The sequence below is a fragment of the Danio rerio genome, chromosome 16 (assembly GCF_049306965.1).
Source record: "Danio rerio strain Tuebingen ecotype United States chromosome 16, GRCz12tu, whole genome shotgun sequence".
In the NCBI taxonomy this organism is placed as follows: Eukaryota; Metazoa; Chordata; class Actinopteri; order Cypriniformes; family Danionidae; genus Danio; species Danio rerio.
Genome location: NC_133191.1, coordinates 57910044 through 57929859, shown reverse-complemented (window position 1 = coordinate 57929859; position 19816 = coordinate 57910044). Strand labels below are relative to the sequence as shown.

The 19816-nt window shown below is 36.5% G+C and overlaps 1 protein-coding gene and 1 long non-coding RNA gene across 5 annotated transcripts; one reads left to right on the top strand and one right to left on the bottom strand.

The window, feature by feature from the left end:
* Positions 1 to 203: 203 nt before the first annotated feature.
* Positions 204 to 11313, bottom strand: gpatch3 (G patch domain containing 3). 4 transcript variants are annotated; one of them, XR_012391559.1, is made up of 8 exons: positions 10913 to 11313; positions 9089 to 10134; positions 8688 to 8865; positions 5177 to 5236; positions 4954 to 5060; positions 2833 to 3020; positions 1408 to 1535; positions 204 to 531 (listed from the first exon to the last, which is right to left on the bottom strand). XR_012391559.1 is itself a non-coding variant. In NM_001080630.1 (8 exon segments), coding segments are annotated over 8 exon segments (2010 nt in total). In that variant the 5' UTR covers positions 11280 to 11293; the 3' UTR covers positions 206 to 350.
* Positions 10888 to 12600, top strand: LOC108179658 (uncharacterized). The gene is made up of 2 exons (XR_001796185.4): positions 10888 to 12023; positions 12148 to 12600. It is a non-coding gene; the product is annotated as an uncharacterized lncRNA (long non-coding RNA).
* The last annotated feature ends 7216 nt before the right edge of the window (positions 12601 to 19816 follow it).

Below are 19816 nucleotides of genomic sequence, written 5' to 3'. Positions count from 1 at the left end.
TATCCCTGACGTGCTGTTGCACCATATGTTGGCGCGCTAACCACTAGGCTATTGCACCGACATTTATCCTTGTATTTAGTATAAATACTAAAATATCATAAATAATCATATTAAATGAGTTCCTTCTTCACAGAACTGCAAACTCCTTGAATATCACACATATTTGCACATAATAGCAGCTGAGGATTAAACAGACAGAAGTGTGTGTTGTAGCACTGAACACTTTTAATATCAAAATAAGATCTGGAGGATTATTTACAGCTCTGCATAAAATCATGTTGTATGATATTTTATTTTTTGGAATAGCACCATCAGACGATGCAGTGGTGATGAATAGCTGACAGCACTGGTCATCTGTTTGGGTTGTTATTCATCCGCCGCTGTCTGTACTTCATGCTGGTGTTGGGTTGCCGCCGCAGCAGGTCGTCGCCTTGATCGATATCTCGAGGTTCATCATAAACTGTTGAAATATGAAAGTCTTTTCTGGGTTTTTTAGCAGGAAGGAACGAGTTGAGCTTCTCTCCATGATACCTGCAAATACACAAGACATCAAAATACAGTGGAGTAGAAAACCAGTATCATATTGACCAACACACCTATTATGCAGAAATCACCTTTATAAGGGGTTTAACCCCAGTTGTGTGTCAGCAGTGTGTGAATATCTCCAGCCTCTAATGGTAAACATTGACTGATTGTGTGTTTTATAATCAGACTTGATGAATGAAACACTTTGATTGACATTCTCTCTTTGTACGTGTCATCAGAGGGGGAAAGCCCCGCCCACTAGTGCCCATCTCTCCCTCATTAGCATAAACAGCAGCCCTGAGTGAGAAGCAGCCATCTGTCCATTAGCCATTAGAGTGTTTGAGCTGCTGAAGATAATGTCAGCATAGACTAAGAGGATTATAGATGTGGAGTTTTAGATGAAGCGCAGATGAACAGCGACAGGAGCAACACAGACTGACAGAAGCATGAAGCACACACTGACCGACAACATGCAGACCTGACCAGCACTAACAAACACTGCTGTTTTACATCTGTCCCTATGGTGACGCACAGGCGTTTGTAGGCCTTTGTGCTAAAAAAAGTGTTTGTAACTTTTTGTAGTGAATAAATATTGAGTTATTTTCATCATGTCTTTTTCTTGTTTGTGTGTATTTATTTATTCATATATATATATATATATATATATATATATATATATATATATATATATATATATATATATATATATATATATATATATATATATTTGCATGTAGTGTTTTGTTGATGATGTCGCCAACGACAATGTCGACTCTACTTTAATAACATAGAAGTCCAAACTTCCCAAAATCTAAAGTCGTTCAGCCCCTAGTGTGTGTGTTTGTGTGTATGTGTGTGTGTGTGTGTGTAGCTCACACTCACCCGAAGCCTCTCTTACAGTGTGGATGCTGTCCTTCATTCTCCAGCGCCTCCGCCATTCCCATCTGACTGTTCCCCAAACCTTCTCCATCCCTCCAGCCCTGTTTCTCCATCAGTCTCCTGCCCACACCCTACACAGAGAGAGGCCACAATCAGCAGCATGATAGAGAAAGTTACTTCAGAAAAGTAAATACCAATTACATGATCCATCAATAGAATTGTATTTAAACTACATTAATGATTACCATCAAAAATGTATTTGATTAAGTTCAAGCATTAACTCTACATTATAAGACATTAGTAAGCAGTCTATAAAAACTGCTACAAATGCTCTGTTCTTTACTTAAAAGCGCATACATAATGTTTTTAATAATTGTATTTTCATACTTTGTTAATGAACAATTTTTCACTATTCAATTAAGTATTGGCTTATTTACAAACCAGTTGTATTTAAAGGTGCAGTATGTAAGGCTGACACCCAGTGGTTGAACTAGCTTTTGCACTCCTGTTTCAAAACACGTTAACTTAAAAGATTTAACTTATTTTTAAAGCATTTAAAGCACACTTTGAAAAAAAAAATACTAATACACTGAAGCAGTACTAAAATCTACATTCAAGGGTATTTTTAGTGTATAACTTCTACAAACTTATAATGCACATGATTTGGATAACACCTCTCCAATCCAGTTCTAGGAATTTGAGTCCTTTTTAATACACACACTTATTAAGGATTCCCACTTGTCTTTCTCGTGATGAAGAGAAGGCAAAATCCTAGTGTGTATGGGCCCATAATGCACATTGGTTAATCCGGCCCTGCGAACCACTACTGTGTGTCTAACCTAAGAAGCAGCCTTGCACACATATTGTACTTAAAGGGCCATGAAACCCCTCGTTTCAGCAGGTGTTTTCACACCTCCACTTTGGAAAAAGTCAGAAAAGTGGGCGTGTCCAGCTCTGTTTAGGGGGGAGTGTCGGAGGAACTAAAGTGGGATGGTGTGGGAGTGTCTATTTGGGCACGCGCGAGTTTCAGAGTCAAAACACACACACATGAGAAAGTGATGGTGTTTAACCTACATGGACATCTGTAGTCGAATTATTTGCCAAATTATTAAATGGTGGACTTTAACTGCAGTTTGGCTCTTTCATTCAGGGAATTCATTCATGTCCCTCGCGACAAACGCGATATTTGATTCGAGGAGCTGCTCTAAGCGTGTATTTTTCATGCAATGTTTGATACCGCACGGTGAATGAGAGAAAAAAAAACTCAGCATTTCCCAGAAACTTAGATGCACACGGCAGGTAGCGTCAGAAAGCCGCGTGTGTTATTCCGGTCACTAAATGCGGTGCTATGTTTGCACTTAGTGCAATAGTTAACTTAATTCGATACGAACAAACTGAATAAACAAAGAGCACTGGTCGCTCACTTACCAAATCTGTAGAGACAGGACAATCACCAGCAACTAGAGCCACGTCTTTATTAAGAGGAGACTACAAGCGAATCCAGATCTCAGCGTTTGCAGATGAGAACAGCTCTCAGGTAAACAATAATCCTCCTTAGACACGTAAGTTATTGTTGTCGAGCGTCGCGTACACTGTTAATCCACACGTGACTCCAGCTGAGCTCTCACAGAGAGAAAATGAAAACGAAACTTAACGGCAGCAAACTATAAAAGCAACACTTCACGCTTGTTTTGCCAACACAACGTGGCGTCTCTGTGGAGTAAACACGGTAACGCTAATGAATATTAATGAAGTTGCACAATAGAGCACGCTGATTGGTTTGAACCAAGTTTTACTCATGCATTAATGCAGCACACTGTAAGACGTAATAAGACTCACTCTGGCACAGACGTCCAGTCTGCACGCTGGAATACACGCTATTATGTCATGACCGTGACGCAGCTTCAAAAATTCGTTTCAAACAGGAAGTACGAATTTGCTTGAAATAACGCAAAAACAACCAATTTACACTTTTTAGTGAAATATAGGTGTCCTAATAGTGTTTTTAGCAGTGTGGGACACATATACCACTGTCAACAGCTCAACACATGTGTTCTGGTGTTTCGTGACCCTTTAAGTCTGCTGTCTTGTTGGCTGTTGTATTTGAGTTTGAGGATGGGTAGATGGTTGTGGTAGATGATAGTGTTCATGTGTTCTCTGAATCCATGTTTCAAAAAATGTATGACTGAGTTTTTATTATACAATATTTATCCTGTTGATTTTGAATCTTGCACCTAACAAATATCCTCATTTAGAAAAAAACTGAAACTAATACTGAAACTAATAAAAACTAAACTAAAAGTAAGACATTTTAAAAATATAGAAACTACTAAAAACTAAGAAATCTGCCTCTAAAACTAATTAAAATGAACTGAATTTGAAAACAAAAAGTCAAAACTAAATAGAAATCCAAAATTATTATAACCTTGGCCAGCGGCCAACTTCCTTTCAAAATATTAGTATTGTTTACATCTAAAAAGACCCTAAACTTCCGAACACATTATAGATTTGATTGCTTCGGCGACTAGTCTGAAATGATAGCGGTGCATTCACTGGATGTTTATCGACAAATTAACAAGTTGTGGACTAAATATTTCAGTGAATTGGATTGGCTGGACCCTTTGCAGTGTAATTTCACCCTGTTTGTTGAAATGTTATGGATCTGTGGACAGACAGGAGCGGCAGGAGGCATACAATGCGAGTTTTTTTCAGTTTTGTTATTGCTTCTGTTGTGATCGGCAGTTTGACAAAGACACTAACTGTGTCTGCTATGTTCATTGTGTCTTAAATTGGTTGGAATAGTTTTAATCACAAGAATCGCAGTTTTCAAAAGATATATGACATGTTTAGTCTTTTTGTAGGAAGCCGTTATATTTAGCAATGTTCCCCTCGAAGTTTCGCTTTAAAAAACGCGATGTACCGCAGCACAACGGGTTAATAACCTCGTGTGGAACTCTGAATCTGCATCTCATTTCAGAGTCTGCTACTGTCCACCAGAGGTCGCATTTTGGTCACGGACGCACACTTTGAGTCTTCATGACTGATTGAATGAATGAAATGTACAGTTTTCCACCAAGGTAAGCCGGGGTGCTGAAATATAATTGGCTAAACTGGCAGTGGGCGGGTTAGCACGTAACACACACGTTCAAAGCAGAGTATCTGACTTCAGCATTGTTTTTCAGATAATCAAGAATGTTCACTGACCATGATTCTGAATATCTGCACACATATGATGCTGTTTTATGCTTTAGACATGTTAAAAACTGACATACAGCAGCTTTAAGAGTAGTTGGTACTTTTTATTCAGAATGAGTAAATGATTAATAAACTATTCAAATCAGCATTAATATATCGTATTATTCAGGCATTTAGCAATCGCTATTCTATATGTCAATAAATGCTATATGAACACAGCTACATGCAGTTGTGTGACCTGATCTAAAGTGAGGACTATTCATGCTCAATAATCACTTAATCTCACTAATGTTTTTTCATAATCGTTGGAAGCAAAAATATACATTAAAATTCGATTCATTGCACTGAACTGACCTTAGTAAACCTCTCAAAGCTGCCTATGTGTGTGTTCGTCAGGCCGTCCCGCAGCCTCTGTTCAGAACGCATGCGCACATAAGCTCTGGAGTCCATATCACCACCGTCTGAAGAAGAACAAATAAATAAATCACATACTAATGTCCTGTACACACACTGACACACACACACAAACACAAACACAAACACAAACACAAACACAAACACACACACACCAGTTTACCTTTGTCATAATAGACGCTCATATCCACGTCCCAGTCATCTGCCGTCTGCTCGTCAAAATCTAGAAGAATCAAAGACAAAAATACCCTAAACAATGCATCAATCAGCATTATATTACACTAATAACAAAAAGCTAGATCATCATTTTAATGAAGGAAAAACATGGATTTGGAATACTCTTTAACGTAATTGTGAAAAAAGTAAACATTAAAATAATTAATCAATCACATTTAGACTTATTTAATTGTTAAAAACATGAATATTTACATAATTTACGTTTTAATTGGAACAAAATGCTATATATCAGGGGTGTCCAAACTTGGTCCTGGAGGGCCGCTATCCTGCTGAGTTTACCTTCAATTTCCTTCAACACCCCTGCCAGGAAGTTTCTAGTAAACCAAGTAAAGCTGCGGTCACACTTCTGTCGTACGTCGCTGCGAAAATGACGGGATTAAACAAGATTTTTAGACATGACAGAGAGGTCATGTTTTGATCTTCGAATGGTCTTATGCAGTCACGTGATGCGATTTCGCAGGTCAGAGTTCACTAAGCTTGAACTTTGCAACGTAGCGAACTGTACGCGAAACTTGACGCATGACCTTTCGTTTCCAGTCTAATGCATTTATGTGCGTATAAATGGATGAGTAGTGCAAACGGAGTGACATGTGCTCTTTTAGGTTTATTAAAGGGTCATGAAACACCAGAACACATGTGTTGAGCTGTTGACAGTGGTATATGTGTCCCACACTGCTAAAAACACTATTAGGACACCGATATTTCACTAAAAAGTGTAAATTGGTTGTTTTTGCTTTATTTCAAGTAAATTCGTACTTCCGGTTTGAAACGAATTTTTGAAGCTGCGTCACGGTCATGACATAATAGCGTGTATTCCAGCGTGCAGACTGGACGTCTGTGCCAGAGTGAGTCTTATTACATCTTACAGTGTGCTGCATTAATGCATGAGTAAAGCTTGGTTCAAACCAATCAGCGCGCTCTATTGTGCAACTTTATTAATATTCATTACTGTCACAGTGTTTAGACGGCAGAGACGCCTCGTTGTGTTGGCAAAACAAGTGTGAAGTGTTGCTTTTATAGTTTGCTGCAGTTCAGTTTTGTTTTCATTTTCTCTCTGTGAGAGCTCAGCTGGAGTCACGTGTGGATTAACAGTGTACGCGACGCTCGACAACAATAACTTACGTGTCTAAGGAGGATTATTGTTTACCTGAGAGCTGTTCTCATCTGCAAACGCTGAGATCCGGATTCGCTTGTAGTCTCCTCTTAATAAAGACGTGGCTCTAGTTGCTGGTGATTGTCCTGTCTCTACAGATTTGGTAAGTGAGCGACCAGTGCTCTTTGTTTATTCAGTTTGTTCGTATCGAACTAAGTTAACTATTGCACTGAGTGTAAACATGTTAGCACCACAACCAAACATTTAGTGACCGGAATAACACACGCGGCTTTCTGACGCTACCTGCCGTGTGCATCTAAGTTTTCGGGAAATGCGGAGGGTTGTTTTTCTCTCATTCGCCGTGCGGTATCAAACATTGCATGAAAAATACACGCTTAGAGCAGATCCTCGAATCAAATATCTCGTTTGTCGCGAGGGGCATAAATGAATTCCCTGAATGAAAGAGCCAAACTGCAGTTAAAGTCCAACATTTAATTATTTGGCAAATAATTCGACTACAGATGTCCATGTAAACAACAGTCACTGTCTCCCCTGTGTGTGTGTTTTGACTCTGAAACTCAGCGCGTGGTCAAATAGACACTCCCACACCCTCCCACTTTAGATCCTCCGACACTCCCCCCTAAACAGAGCTGGACACGCCCACTTTTCTGACTTTTTCCAAAGTAGAGGTGTGAAAACACCCTGCTGAAACGAGGGGCTTTCGTGGCTCTTGAAAGACCACTTGTGCTGCTGCGTTCTGAAGTACATTAGCACTAACACAGACTACATTTACATGGACATCAGTAATCAAACTATTAACCGTGATCTAAACAAGGCGATAATATGAATAAATTGTTTATAAGAGTTGCTTTTAGAATGTTTCAGTTGTACATGTTATAGAACATTGATCAATTAACGTCATTTCGTCAACACGCTATCTTAATTTTCAGGGCATTTTCATGTTCACTTGGCCGGCCCTGGCCCGGTTGGAAGAGGTGTGCCTGAGCGCGGATCACTTGGGCTTTAGCGCGGTACGCTTGTGTGTGAGTGCAAAACTCGCCAAAGCCCGAAACTGAAAGCGAGACGTGACTTTTAAGGGACTGTTTCATATGGATTTATTAATCATTCTTACTGTTCAGTAAACGCAAACTGCCGTAGATTATTAAAGACGAGAACTCCTCACAGCAGGACAGCTGCACCTTCAGCAGACCTCCTCATTCCTGCAGCACGAGAGCTTTATGACTGTTTATGAGCGCCAAAAGTGGCGGATCTGTTCGGTGAAATATCTGACTGCGTGTCACCGCATCCCTAAGGACTGTTTGGCAAAATATTTGACTGCATGTCACTGCATAACAAACCACTGAAAGGATATAACTAGAGAAATCTCCACTGTGCTGCGGGGTGAGAGCATATGGCAAGTCGTTTTAGTACCTTGTTCAGACTATCCATAAATATATTTAGAGATATCTCTAATTATATTTTGACTAGTCATAATCATAATTCGACTAGTCAGATTGGAGATATCTGCAAATATATTATGACTGACTAGTCATATTCCTCCATTAAAAATGGAAAAATATTTGCAGATATCTCTAAATGAGTTTTGACTAGTCACAATTGTAATTAGAGATATCTCCAAATGAATTTTGACTCGTCAAAAATCCAATTCAAGATATCTACAACTGTAATTCGACTATTAGTAAATTAATTAAAGATATCTTCAAATATATTTGTAAATATCTCTAAATATGACGAATTAAAGATATCTCCAAATGTATTATGACTAGTAAAAACTCAGTTAGAGATATCTCCAATTACAATTGTGACTAGTTAAAACTCATTTAGAGATATCTGCAAATATTTTTAATGGAGGAATATGACTAGTCATAATATATTTGCAGATATCTCCAATCTGATTTCGTACTAGTACAATTGTAATTGCAGATATCTCTAATTGTCATTCTGAGTAGTGGAATTATAATTATGACTAGTCAAAATATAATTGGAGATATCTCTAAATACATTTATGGAGTCAGAACAAAGATTTAAATGCTAAAAAGGCTTGCCATAGAGAGCGCTTCTCACTGAACAGAGTAGCAGCGATGACGCAAGCATGCCGAGGCCCGATATGGTGTGAGTGCGGGCCGTCGGGGGAGACGGGAGGGGGGACAAGCGTGCTTTGGCCCGGTTAGAGGCAACTGTACCTAGTGTGAGTACGGCCTTAATCGTATTGGTGTCCATGTGAAGGTCTACTGAATGTGCGCCAGTAAAACAAACATCGTGAATTATGACTTCCTGCAGACTTTAACAGTGTAAGACAGAAGTATAAGTGTGTCTGCTGTACCTCCTTCCTCCTCCTCTTGCCAGAACTGAGCGTCGGTGTAAAAGACGAGTCCAGATCCTCCTTTCTCCCACTTGAGCTCGATCTCCTCCTCAAACAGACGCTCTTTGCTTCTCTCCTGAGCCGTGATGTCCTCGTGAAGAGCTTCGTGACGCTCCCACTCCTCACAGCGGTCGTCATCCTGAAACACACAAACACACTCAGTGAATTTGCTGCAAAAAGAGACCCTACACCATACTAATATACTCAGGAACAGCAAATAATAACTTGACTTCTTATTATTCGTGATCATTTGGTGTCAGAAGTGGCTTATATGTGTTATTTGACTGAGCCATAATCACTCTTGCCATATTAATTTTAAGCAATATTATTTAAAATTGTAATAAGATGCAGCTTTAACTCACATCATCAGGGCCCGACAGCTCCTCTTCACTTTCTTCTTCCTGAGACGGTTGATTGACAGGTGGAGAGGGCGTGTCTTCATATAGTGTTTGTGTGTATGTGGGCGTGTCCTGTATTTTGCGTGAGGCTGTGGGTGTGTTTAATCGTTTTGTTTGTGAGGTTGTGGGCGTGTCCTGTATTATGCATGATGTTGGGGGCGTGTCTTTTCTTTGTGATGCTGTGGGCGTGTCCTGTATTATGCATGATGTTGGGGGCGTGTCTTTTCTTTGTGATGCTGTGGGCGTGTCCTGTATTTTGCATGAGGTAGTAGACATGTCCTGTTTTTGTGAGGTTGTGGGCGTGTCCTGTACGGTTTGTGAGGTTGTGGGCGTGTCCTGTATTATGCATGATGTTGTGGGCGTGTCTTGTTTTCTTTGTGATGCTGTGGGCGTGTCCTGTATTTTGCATGAGGTAGTAGACATGTCCAGTTTTTGTGAGGTTGTGGGCGTGTCCTGTTTTCTTTGTGATGCTGTGGGCGTGTCCTGTATTTTGCATGAGGTAGAAGGCGTGTCCTGATTTGTTTGTGTTGTTGTGGGCGTGTCCTGTATTGTTAGTGATATTGTGGGCGTGTCTTGTTTTGCTTGTGATGCTGTGGGCGTTTCCTGCGTTCTGTATAAGGTTGTGGGCTTGCCCTGTTTTCTGTGTGATGTTGTAGGCGTGTCCCTTTGGGCGTGTCCTTTAATCTCAACTCCTCCAGCAGTGAACACGCTCTCCTCCGCAGGCGTCACGACTCTAGTGTTGTGGTATTGGTAGGGCACGTTGCCGTATCTGCGGTTGGAGCCGGTTTTAGGGAAGGTGAGCCCCAGTTTTCGGATGAGGCGTGGCGGCAGGCGGCAGGATTGGATGAGCTGCAGGAACACAGAGACCGGCGTTCCCACATTCCCTGACGGCATGAGCGCAGGCGGGTTCAGCTCTGGCAGGCCCCTCAGGTCATTTTCTGTGAACTGCTCTGATTGGGCCACGTGTCGTCGCAGCTCCGCCTTCGTCTTATACGGGAATAAATCACAATCTATAAAAGAAAAGAAAATACAGTATGATGATTAATATGACGCAACATGCACCTTATTACATCACAAACCTCATACATAACAAAAAATATCTAAATGAACTTATTTCCATCTTAATAATATTATTATTGTGGTTTATTTTAGTATGATAATGTCGAACTGAAACTGAATATTGAGTAGGAGGCGGCATTTTATTTATTTTGCTCTGCAAGCTTACAGTTGAAGGGGTGTGGCTAAGCAAATTTTGCCCAATCAGAGTCAACAGAAAAAAATCTGCTGTTTCAGAATGGAAGCTGATGGGCAGATTTAGATTTGATTCAGATTTTAATAATAATTTAAAATGAAATGAGAAATTATTCATGAAGATTTTTTGTTTAAATTATAAAAACAAAATAAAACATTGTTTCTGATTTTTTTTTCTTTTTTAAATAATTATTTAGTTCTGAACATTCTTTAAGTTTCATTTTAATTACAGAAATAGATAAATCTAAACTAATTAAAACAATTTAATATAATAGAATAGAGACTTATTTATAAAAATGAAAACTAAATGTTAAAATATGATAGAATGAATAATGTGATATGATAATATGAATATAATGCATATGATAGTTGAGGTTTAGGTGCCTTGCTTGAGGAAATCACCTTAGCCGTGGTATTGAGTTAGATATTTGTTTACTCTTCCCACCAACAATCCCTGCTGGTGCCAGATACAACATCGGTTGTGGTAAACATGGGTAAACATTGAGGTAAACATGGGTCTTTTATTTTGTCACTCACCGCTCTGCTCGGACACTCTGACTCTCCGGATTAAGCAGGTATTCCTCAGCCAGTTTCCTGAAGAGTCGATCCACTGATTCCCGGAGTACATCCTGATGAATCTGTCCGATTCCTGCGCTCGAACCGACACCACACAGCAGCAGGAGCTCCACTGTTTACCGTCAGCAGGAGCGGCAGGCCGGGCTTCACCCTCTCCGGCTTCACACGCTCCGCTCGTGACGCGCAGCTCCGGCCGGTGACGGTAGTGAAAGCACGCGAATCCTCCGCTCTCTATAAACTGGCTGAAATAATTCCTCAGATCCGCGGATCGGAACCGGCCGGGAATGTTGTTCACGACGAAATACGTTACCTCTTCCGGCGCCGCCATACTGGAGTCTGTGTAACCGGAAATCGTTACGCTCGAAAAGACACAGCCAGTGACTGTAAAAAATGTTTGTAGTCCTATGTGTGTGTCAGTGTTTACCAGCGACCTCTGGTGGTTAGATCGATGGAGCTTTAGATTTGTCTACTGACTCTAATCTAACTAAATAACATAATAATCGTCCAAAATCAAGAAGCCTAAAATGTATATTAGAGAAAAATATGAAATTAACAATCTAAAAAGAGCAAAAAATCTGAAAAATTTTGAAATGTTGTTTTGTTTTGCAAATTTTTTGCAATATTTTGCATGAATTTAAATGTATTCTCTTTCCATTTGTAAAGATGTTCTGCTTCTAAAATATATATTTAATACATTTATCTTTTTAATAAATCTGTTTTATTCAAATGCACTAAAATATTCACTGAGAAGTAGAGAAAAATATTTATCTTTAAAATGGGGTGCACTTATTAATGCCCAGCGTCATAAATACTATATACAGGGCTTTACATTAACACCCGCTAAATGTGGGTAGATTTCAGCTCTGGCGGGTTGGACAGCCGCTCCCACTAGACACTTGGCAGGTTGGCAATAATTTTGCATTGTAGTTTTCTTAAAGCAGAGTTCGACAATAAGCATGGCCCAAAATGTGATCTTAGAATCGAGAAACAGCACGACTGACAACAATAACTGTGTTCACGCGAGACAAAGCAGGTGAATACCGTATGAGAGGAGGATTACTCGCGCGCACAGGTGATGAGAGCCCTGTAAAAGTGTAGTATTGATGCATGCTCGTAGTCTGTATGCGATATCTATTGTATATATCTATGGCTGTGTCACCAGTGTGAGTATAATGAGTGTGTGTTTCCTCCATCAGGGGACACGTGGACGGAGACTCTGGCGTACGTGCTGTTCTGGGGCTCCGCCAGCGTGGTGACCGGCGGCGTGATCCTCTTCAACGGACGGGACTTTGTGGACGCCCCGCGGCTGGTGCAGAAGGAGAAGATGGACTGAACCTGCGTGTGTGGGAAGCAGTCGGGCCCCGCGGAGCCTTCATCCTCATCCTCACCCTGGAGCCTGTACTGATGACGATGATGATGATGATGAGGGCCCGGGGCCGAACACACGGGGTCACGCTGCTCTCCACACCAGCATCAAGCCACGCCCACTTTCCCATGATTCCATCTGCCGGTCGCACCGCTGGACGCTCAGGCTGACCGTGAGGCCCTCGGCCCCGTCCTCACGGTGCAACCAGATCCGCCATTTTGGCTCAAGCGCTGGCTGATGATGACGTGTTTGTCTTGTTTTCTAATAAACGCTGAGTGACAGTAAGGCAGCTGTTTACATGAACACCTTCAGCTAATGTTCAGAATAGCTCTGTTTAAACATTTAAGTGTTTTAAACATTAAACAGTGAAGTTGCCCCCAAAATAACTCATAGTTTGGACAAACCGCACACTTCATTTACTGGACTGACTGCTGTTGGGCCGTTTTCCTCCACTCTGGGCTGATTTTGAGTCTCAGGCTGTACTCACACTATGTACAGTTGCCTTGAACCGGGCCAAAGTAAGCTTGTCCCCCCTCCCTGCTCCCCCGACGGCCCGCACTCACATTACATTCAGACCTGAGCACGCTTACTTCATCAATGCTGCGCTGTTCAGTAGAGAAGCGCTCTCGCTCAGCACAGTGGAGATTTCTCTAGTTATATCGGTTGATATGCGGTGACACACAGTCAGATATTTCACTGAACTGATCCAACACTTTTGACGCTCATAATCAATCATAAAGCTCTCGTGCTGCAGGTATTAGGAGGTCTGCTGAAGGTGCAGCTGTGGTGCAGTGAGGGGTTCTCGTCTTTAATAATCTATGGCAGTTTGTGTTCACTGAACAGTCAGAATGATTAATAAACACATATAAAACAGCCCCTTAAAGTCACGTCTCGCTTTCAGTTTCGGGCTTTGGCGCGTTTTGCACTCACACACAAGCGTACCGCGCCAAAGCCCAAGTGAACCGCGCTCAGGCCCACCTCTTCCAACCGGGCCAGGGCCGGCCAAGTGAACTGTGCCTGAGCCCGATTCAGAGCACTCACACTTGTCAAACGATCCGGGAAACGGCCTGGGCACAGTTCAGATAGCACAGTGTGAGTACGCTCTTAATTTGGCCCCAACTTGAGTTTCAGAAAATGAAGTGTTTTTTGCTGACAAATCTTATTTTGATATATTTTGGGAAAATGTTTTGAAAATTGAGCACACTGACCCACCTTTGGTTATGTTGGGGGCTGTTTTTGCCCCATTGATTTCCAATATAATCACATTTATTGATTGTTGTTTATATATATTTATTTATATTTGTCGTTTATCTCTGTAAATTGGTAATATTAATTATATGTAATGATATTAATTTAATATTTTAATCATTTTATATTTAATATTTTAGAATATATTTAAGGAATATACACACAGTTGAGTCAGAATTTTTTGCCCCCTTTTGAATTTTTTCTCTTTTTTTTAATATTTCACAAATGATGTTTAACAGATTCAGGAAATTTTCACAGTATGTCTGATAATATTTTTTCTTCTGGTGAAAGTTTTGTTTGTTTTATTTAGGCTAGAATAAAAGCAGCTTAAATTTTTTTATGAACCATTTTAAGGTCAATATTATTAGCCTGTTTAAGCTGCCTACAGAACAAACCATCGTTATACAATAACTTGCCTAATTACCCTAACCTGCCTAGTTAACCTAATTACCCTAGTGAAGCCTTTAAATGTCACTTTAAGCTGTATAGAAGTGTCTTGAAGAATATCTAGTCTAATATTATTTACTGTCATCATGACAAAGATAAAATAAATCAGTGATTAGAGATGAGTTATTAACACTATCATGATTAGAAATGTGTTGAAGAAATCTGCTCTGTTAATCAGAAATTGGGAAAAATAAACAGGGCTAATAATTCTGATTCAGCTGTATATGTTTGGGCTGCTCAATGTATGGTTTCAGCATTGATGTCGCATTGTGTGTGTCCACAATAGTCAAATCTCAGTGTTGAGTCGGGATTACAGTTGATCAACACAACAGTTGAGAACTCATGAGATCTGTGGAGTCATTACAGAGTATAACTATAACAGAGGGAATCTTTATCATTAGCATGTGTTTTAGACATTTCAAGAGTTCACACTTAGATATTGGTTCATGATCATAGCAGGTTTGACATGCTGTCCCGGGAGAGAACCCTGAGCTCGGGAATAATTGAGCCCAGGGCTCCCGCCTGTCATGAGCATGTGAGGAGAGTTCGAGATCAGGTCATTTGTGTTTATTAGTTTGTGAAACTTCAAGAGTTTAAAGCATTCAGGCTAAAAAAAGTACAACATTTGTAACTTTAATGAAGATTCATTTCACTGAATAGTTATAATAATGAAGACTATATACGGTTCTTTTACATTTAATTATACAATTTCTGTATCCTGAATAATGTTTGACTCGGGGGAATCATCAAGCACTGCTTATTTGACCTTTTTCTGCAATTTGTTTATTGTTGTTTATAAATGATTCACACCTTACAAAATCTCCCGCATCTGTCTCATGTTGAAATGTACAGATTGAGCTGCTGTTTTCAGAAAGTGTTTCACACAAAAGTGATTTTACTGATGAGTGGCAAACTATTTTTAAGACCAACAAAAAAAAAACAGTAGTTTATTATTATTTTAATAAGAGCGCTAGAATGCTTTTTAGCTCAGGGTTTTTGTGTGTGTGTGTGTTTGTTTAGGTGCTAAAATTTTTGAGGTACGTAAAACAATTTATTTGGGAAATATATATATATCTATATAAACAAACATTAAGTTGAATATTACTGCATTTAATTTGTTTATTTCCAGCCAATATAAATTGTTTACAACCACTTACTTTACATTTTTATTTTTTTTATTAATTTAATGAACCATTTTTGTCAGTACACTCAAACACGCACACAGACAGCTAAAGTCAGAATTATTAGCCCGTGTGAATATTTATTCCTCCAATTTCGGTTTGTTGGAGAGATTTTTTCAGCACATTTCTAATCATAAAAGTTTGTTCTGGAGACAATCCAAAACTAATATTGCTGAAGGGGGCTAATAATATTGACCTTAAAATGGCTTTAAAACGATTAAGAACTGCTTTTATTCTAGCCGAAATAAAACAAATAAGATTTTCTCCAGAAGAACAGATATTATCAGACATACTGTGAACATTTCCTGAGTCTGTTCAACATCATTTAGGAAATATTAGACAAAGAAAACTCACAGCCGAGCGAATAATTCCGACTCAACTGTACATCATGTTATTTGTGGAAAACAAGACAAACACTTCATCTGTGCATCAGCTGCTGGTCAAGTGTGGTGAACTGGAGGATTTGAGACAGAGCCTGATGTCTTCTTCATCGTCAGCGGTGCTTTAATGGATAGTAAATCATGGTCTTCCTCAAACTGAAGAACTGACTGTGTTCTGGATCTTTCTGTGGGACCAGAAGCGTCTCCAGCACTGAAGCCGTGCCATATTTAGTTGGGTTTTTTTGTATACAGTATAGTTTTTCCTTCATCATTTCTGAACGCTTTGAATGAATGATGCCTTACTGTATTTACTGTCCTCACTGCAGCTGGAGCTTCAACAGAGAATGTACAAATCATGTCAGTTATTATTATTATTATTATTAAAGTTATGATCATGATGCTCTCCTGGCAGTCTGAAGGGATACAGGAATGAGCTGTTTTTATGTTTCTGCAATAATAAATGAAGCGTCACTAAATGAACAATTATAAACAATTATCCTTCATAGTGCACTCAAAATACTGCATTTGCAACTTTGCATGTGATGTTACTTCATTTAGCCATTTCTATTAAAAATCAAGAAATTGTTTGAAATTGCAAATTGTGCTGAAATTTTAATAATAATGAGAATTTGTATTGAAATCACATTGCAATCATAAAATCACAGATAGAAAAATGAAATAAAAAAACACAAAGGATTTTTACCTTCTTACAATTAATCTTACAAAAATCTTACAATCCTAAAGTCTTAAAACATTGTAAAATCTTACAATCCTAAAGTCTTAAAACAATGTAAAATCTTACAATCCTAAAGTCTTAAAACATTTTAAATCTTACAATTGTAAAAACTTAAAACATTGTAAAAACTTACAATCCTAAAGTCTTAAAACATTGTGAAATCTTACGATTCTAGTCTTAAAACATTGTAAAATCTTACAATCCTAAATTTTTAAAACATTTTAAAATCTTACAATCCTAAATTCTTAAAACATTGTAAAATCTTACGATTCTAGTCTTAAAACATTGTAAAATCTTACAATCCTAAAGTCTTAAAACATTTTAAATCTTACAATTCTAAAACCTTAAAACATTGTAAAATCTTACAACCCTAAAGTCTTAAAACATTGTAAAATCTTACAATTCTAGTCTTAAAACATTGTAAAATCTTACAATCCTAAAGTCTTAAAACATTGTAAAATCTTACAATTGTAAAACCTTAAAACATTGTAAAACCTTACAATCTTAAAGTCTTAAAACATTGTAAAATCTTACAATTCTAGTCTTAAAACATTGTAAAATCTTACAATCCTAAAGTTTTAAAACATTTTAAAATCTTACAATCCTAAAGTCTTAAAACATTGTAAAATCTTACAATTCTAGTCTTAAAACATTGTAAAATCTTACAATCCTAAAGTCTTAAAACATTGTAAAATCTTACAATTCTAGTCTTAAAACATTGTAAAATCTTACAATTCTAGTCTTAAAACATTGTAAAATCTTACAATCCTAAAGTCTTAAAACATTGTAAAATCTTACAATTCTAGTCTTAAAACATTGTAAAATCTTACAATCCTAACGTCTTAAAACATTGTAAAATCTTATAATTCTAGTCTTAAAACATTGTAAAATCTTACAATCCTAGTCTTAAAACAATGTAAAATCTTACAATTGTAAAACCTTAAAACATTGTAAAATCTTACAATCCTAAAGTCTTAAAACATTGTAAAATCTTACAATTCTAGTCTTAAAACATTGTAAAATCTTACAATCCTAAAGTCTTAAAACATTGTAAAATCTTACAATTCTAGTCTTAAAACATTGTAAAATCTTACATTCCTAAAGTCTTAAAACATTGTAAAATCTTACAATTCTAGTCTTAAAACATTGTAAAATCTTACAATTCTAGTCTTAAAACATTGTAAAATCTTACAATCCTAAAGTCTTAAAACATTTTAAAATCTTACAATTGTAAAACCTTAAAACATTGTAAAATCTTACAATCCTAAAGTCTTAAAACATTGTAAAATCTTACAATCCTAAAGTCTTAAAACATTGTAAAATCTTACAATTGTAAAACCTTAAAACATTGTAAAATCTTACAATCCTAAAGTCTTAAAACATTGTAAAATCTTACAATCCTAAAGTCTTAAAACATTGTAAAATCTTACAATTGTAAAACCTTAAAACATTGTAAAATCTTACAATCCTAAAGTCTTAAAACATTGTAAAATCTTACAATTCTAGTCTTAAAACATTGTAAAATCTTACAATTCTAGTCTTAAAACATTGTAAAATCTTACAATTCTAGTCTTAAAACATTGTAAAATCTTACAATTCTAGTCTTAAAACATTGTAAAATCTTACAATCCTAAATTTTTAAAACATTTTAAAATCTTACAATCCTAAAGTCTTAAAACATTGTAAAATCTTACAATTCTAGTCTTAAAACATTGTAAAATCTTACAATCCTAAAGTCTTAAAACATTGTAAAATCTTACAATTCTAGTCTTAAAACATTGTAAAATCTTACAGTTCTAGTCTTAAAACATTGTAAAATCTTACAATCCTAAAGTCTTAAAACATTGTAAAATCTTACAATTCTAGTCTTAAAACATTGTAAAATCTTACAATCCTAAAGTCTTAAAACATTGTAAAATCTTACAATTCTAGTCTTAAAACATTGTAAAATCTTACAATCCTAAAGTCTTAAAACAATGTAAAATCTTACAATTGTAAAACCTTAAAACATTGTAAAATCTTACAATCCTAAAGTCTTAAAACATTGTAAAATCTTACAATCCTAAAGTCTTAAAACATTGTAAAATCTTACAATTCTAGTCTTAAAACATTGTAAAATCTTGCATTCCTAAAGTCTTAAAACATTGTAAAATCTTACAATTCTAGTCTTAAAACATTTTAAAATCTTACAATTGTAAAACCTTAAAACATTGTAAAATCTTACAATTGTAAAACCTTAAAACATTGTAAAATCTTACAATCCTAAAGTCTTAAAACATTGTAAAATCTTACAATCCTAAAGTCTTAAAACATTGTAAAATCTTACAATTGTAAAACCTTAAAACATTGTAAAATCTTACAATCCTAAAGTCTTAAAACATTGTAAAATCTTACAATTCTAGTCTTAAAACATTGTAAAATCTTACAATCCTAAAGTCTTAAAACATTGTAAAATCTTACAATTCCAGTCTTAAAACATTGTAAAATCTTACAATCCTAAAGTCTTAAAACATTGTAAAATCTTACAATTGTAAAACCTTAAAACATTGTAAAATCTTGCATTCCTAAAGTCTTAAAACATTGTAAAATCTTACAATTCTAGTCTTAAAACATTGTAAAATCTTACAATTCTAGTCTTAAAACATTGTAAAATCTTACAATTCTACTCTTAAAACATTGTAAAATCTTACAATTCTAGTCTTAAAACATTGTAAAATCTTACAATCCTAAAGTCTTAAAACATTGTAAAATCTTACAATTGTAAAACCTTAAAACATTGTAAAATCTTACAATCCTAAAGTCTTAAAACATTGTAAAATCTTACAATTCTAGTCTTAAAACATTGTAAAATCTTACAATCCTAAAGTCTTAAAACATTGTAAAATCTTACAATTGTAAAACCTTAAAACATTGTAAAACCTTACAATTCTAGTCTTAAAACATTGTAAAATCTTACAATCCTAAAGTCTTAAAACATTGTAAAATCTTACAATTCTAGTCTTAAAACATTGTAAAATCTTACAATCCTAAAGTCTTAAAACAATGTAAAATCTTACAATTGTAAAACCTTAAAACATTGTAAAATCTTACAATTCCAGTCTTAAAACATTGTAAAATCTTACAATCCTAAAGTCTTAAAACATTGTAAAATCTTACAATTCCAGTCTTAAAACATTGTAAAATCTTACAATCCTAAAGTCTTAAAACATTGTAAAATCTTACAATTCTAGTCTTAAAACATTGTAAAATCTTGCATTCCTAAAGTCTTAAAACATTGTAAAATCTTACAATTCTAGTCTTAAAACATTGTAAAATCTTACAATTCTAGTCTTAAAACATTTTAAAATCTTACAATTGTAAAACCTTAAAACATTGTAAAATCTTACAATCCTAAAGTCTTAAAACATTGTAAAATCTTACAATCCTAAAGTCTTAAAACATTGTAAAATCTTACAATTGTAAAACCTTAAAACATTGTAAAATCTTACAATCCTAAAGTCTTAAAAC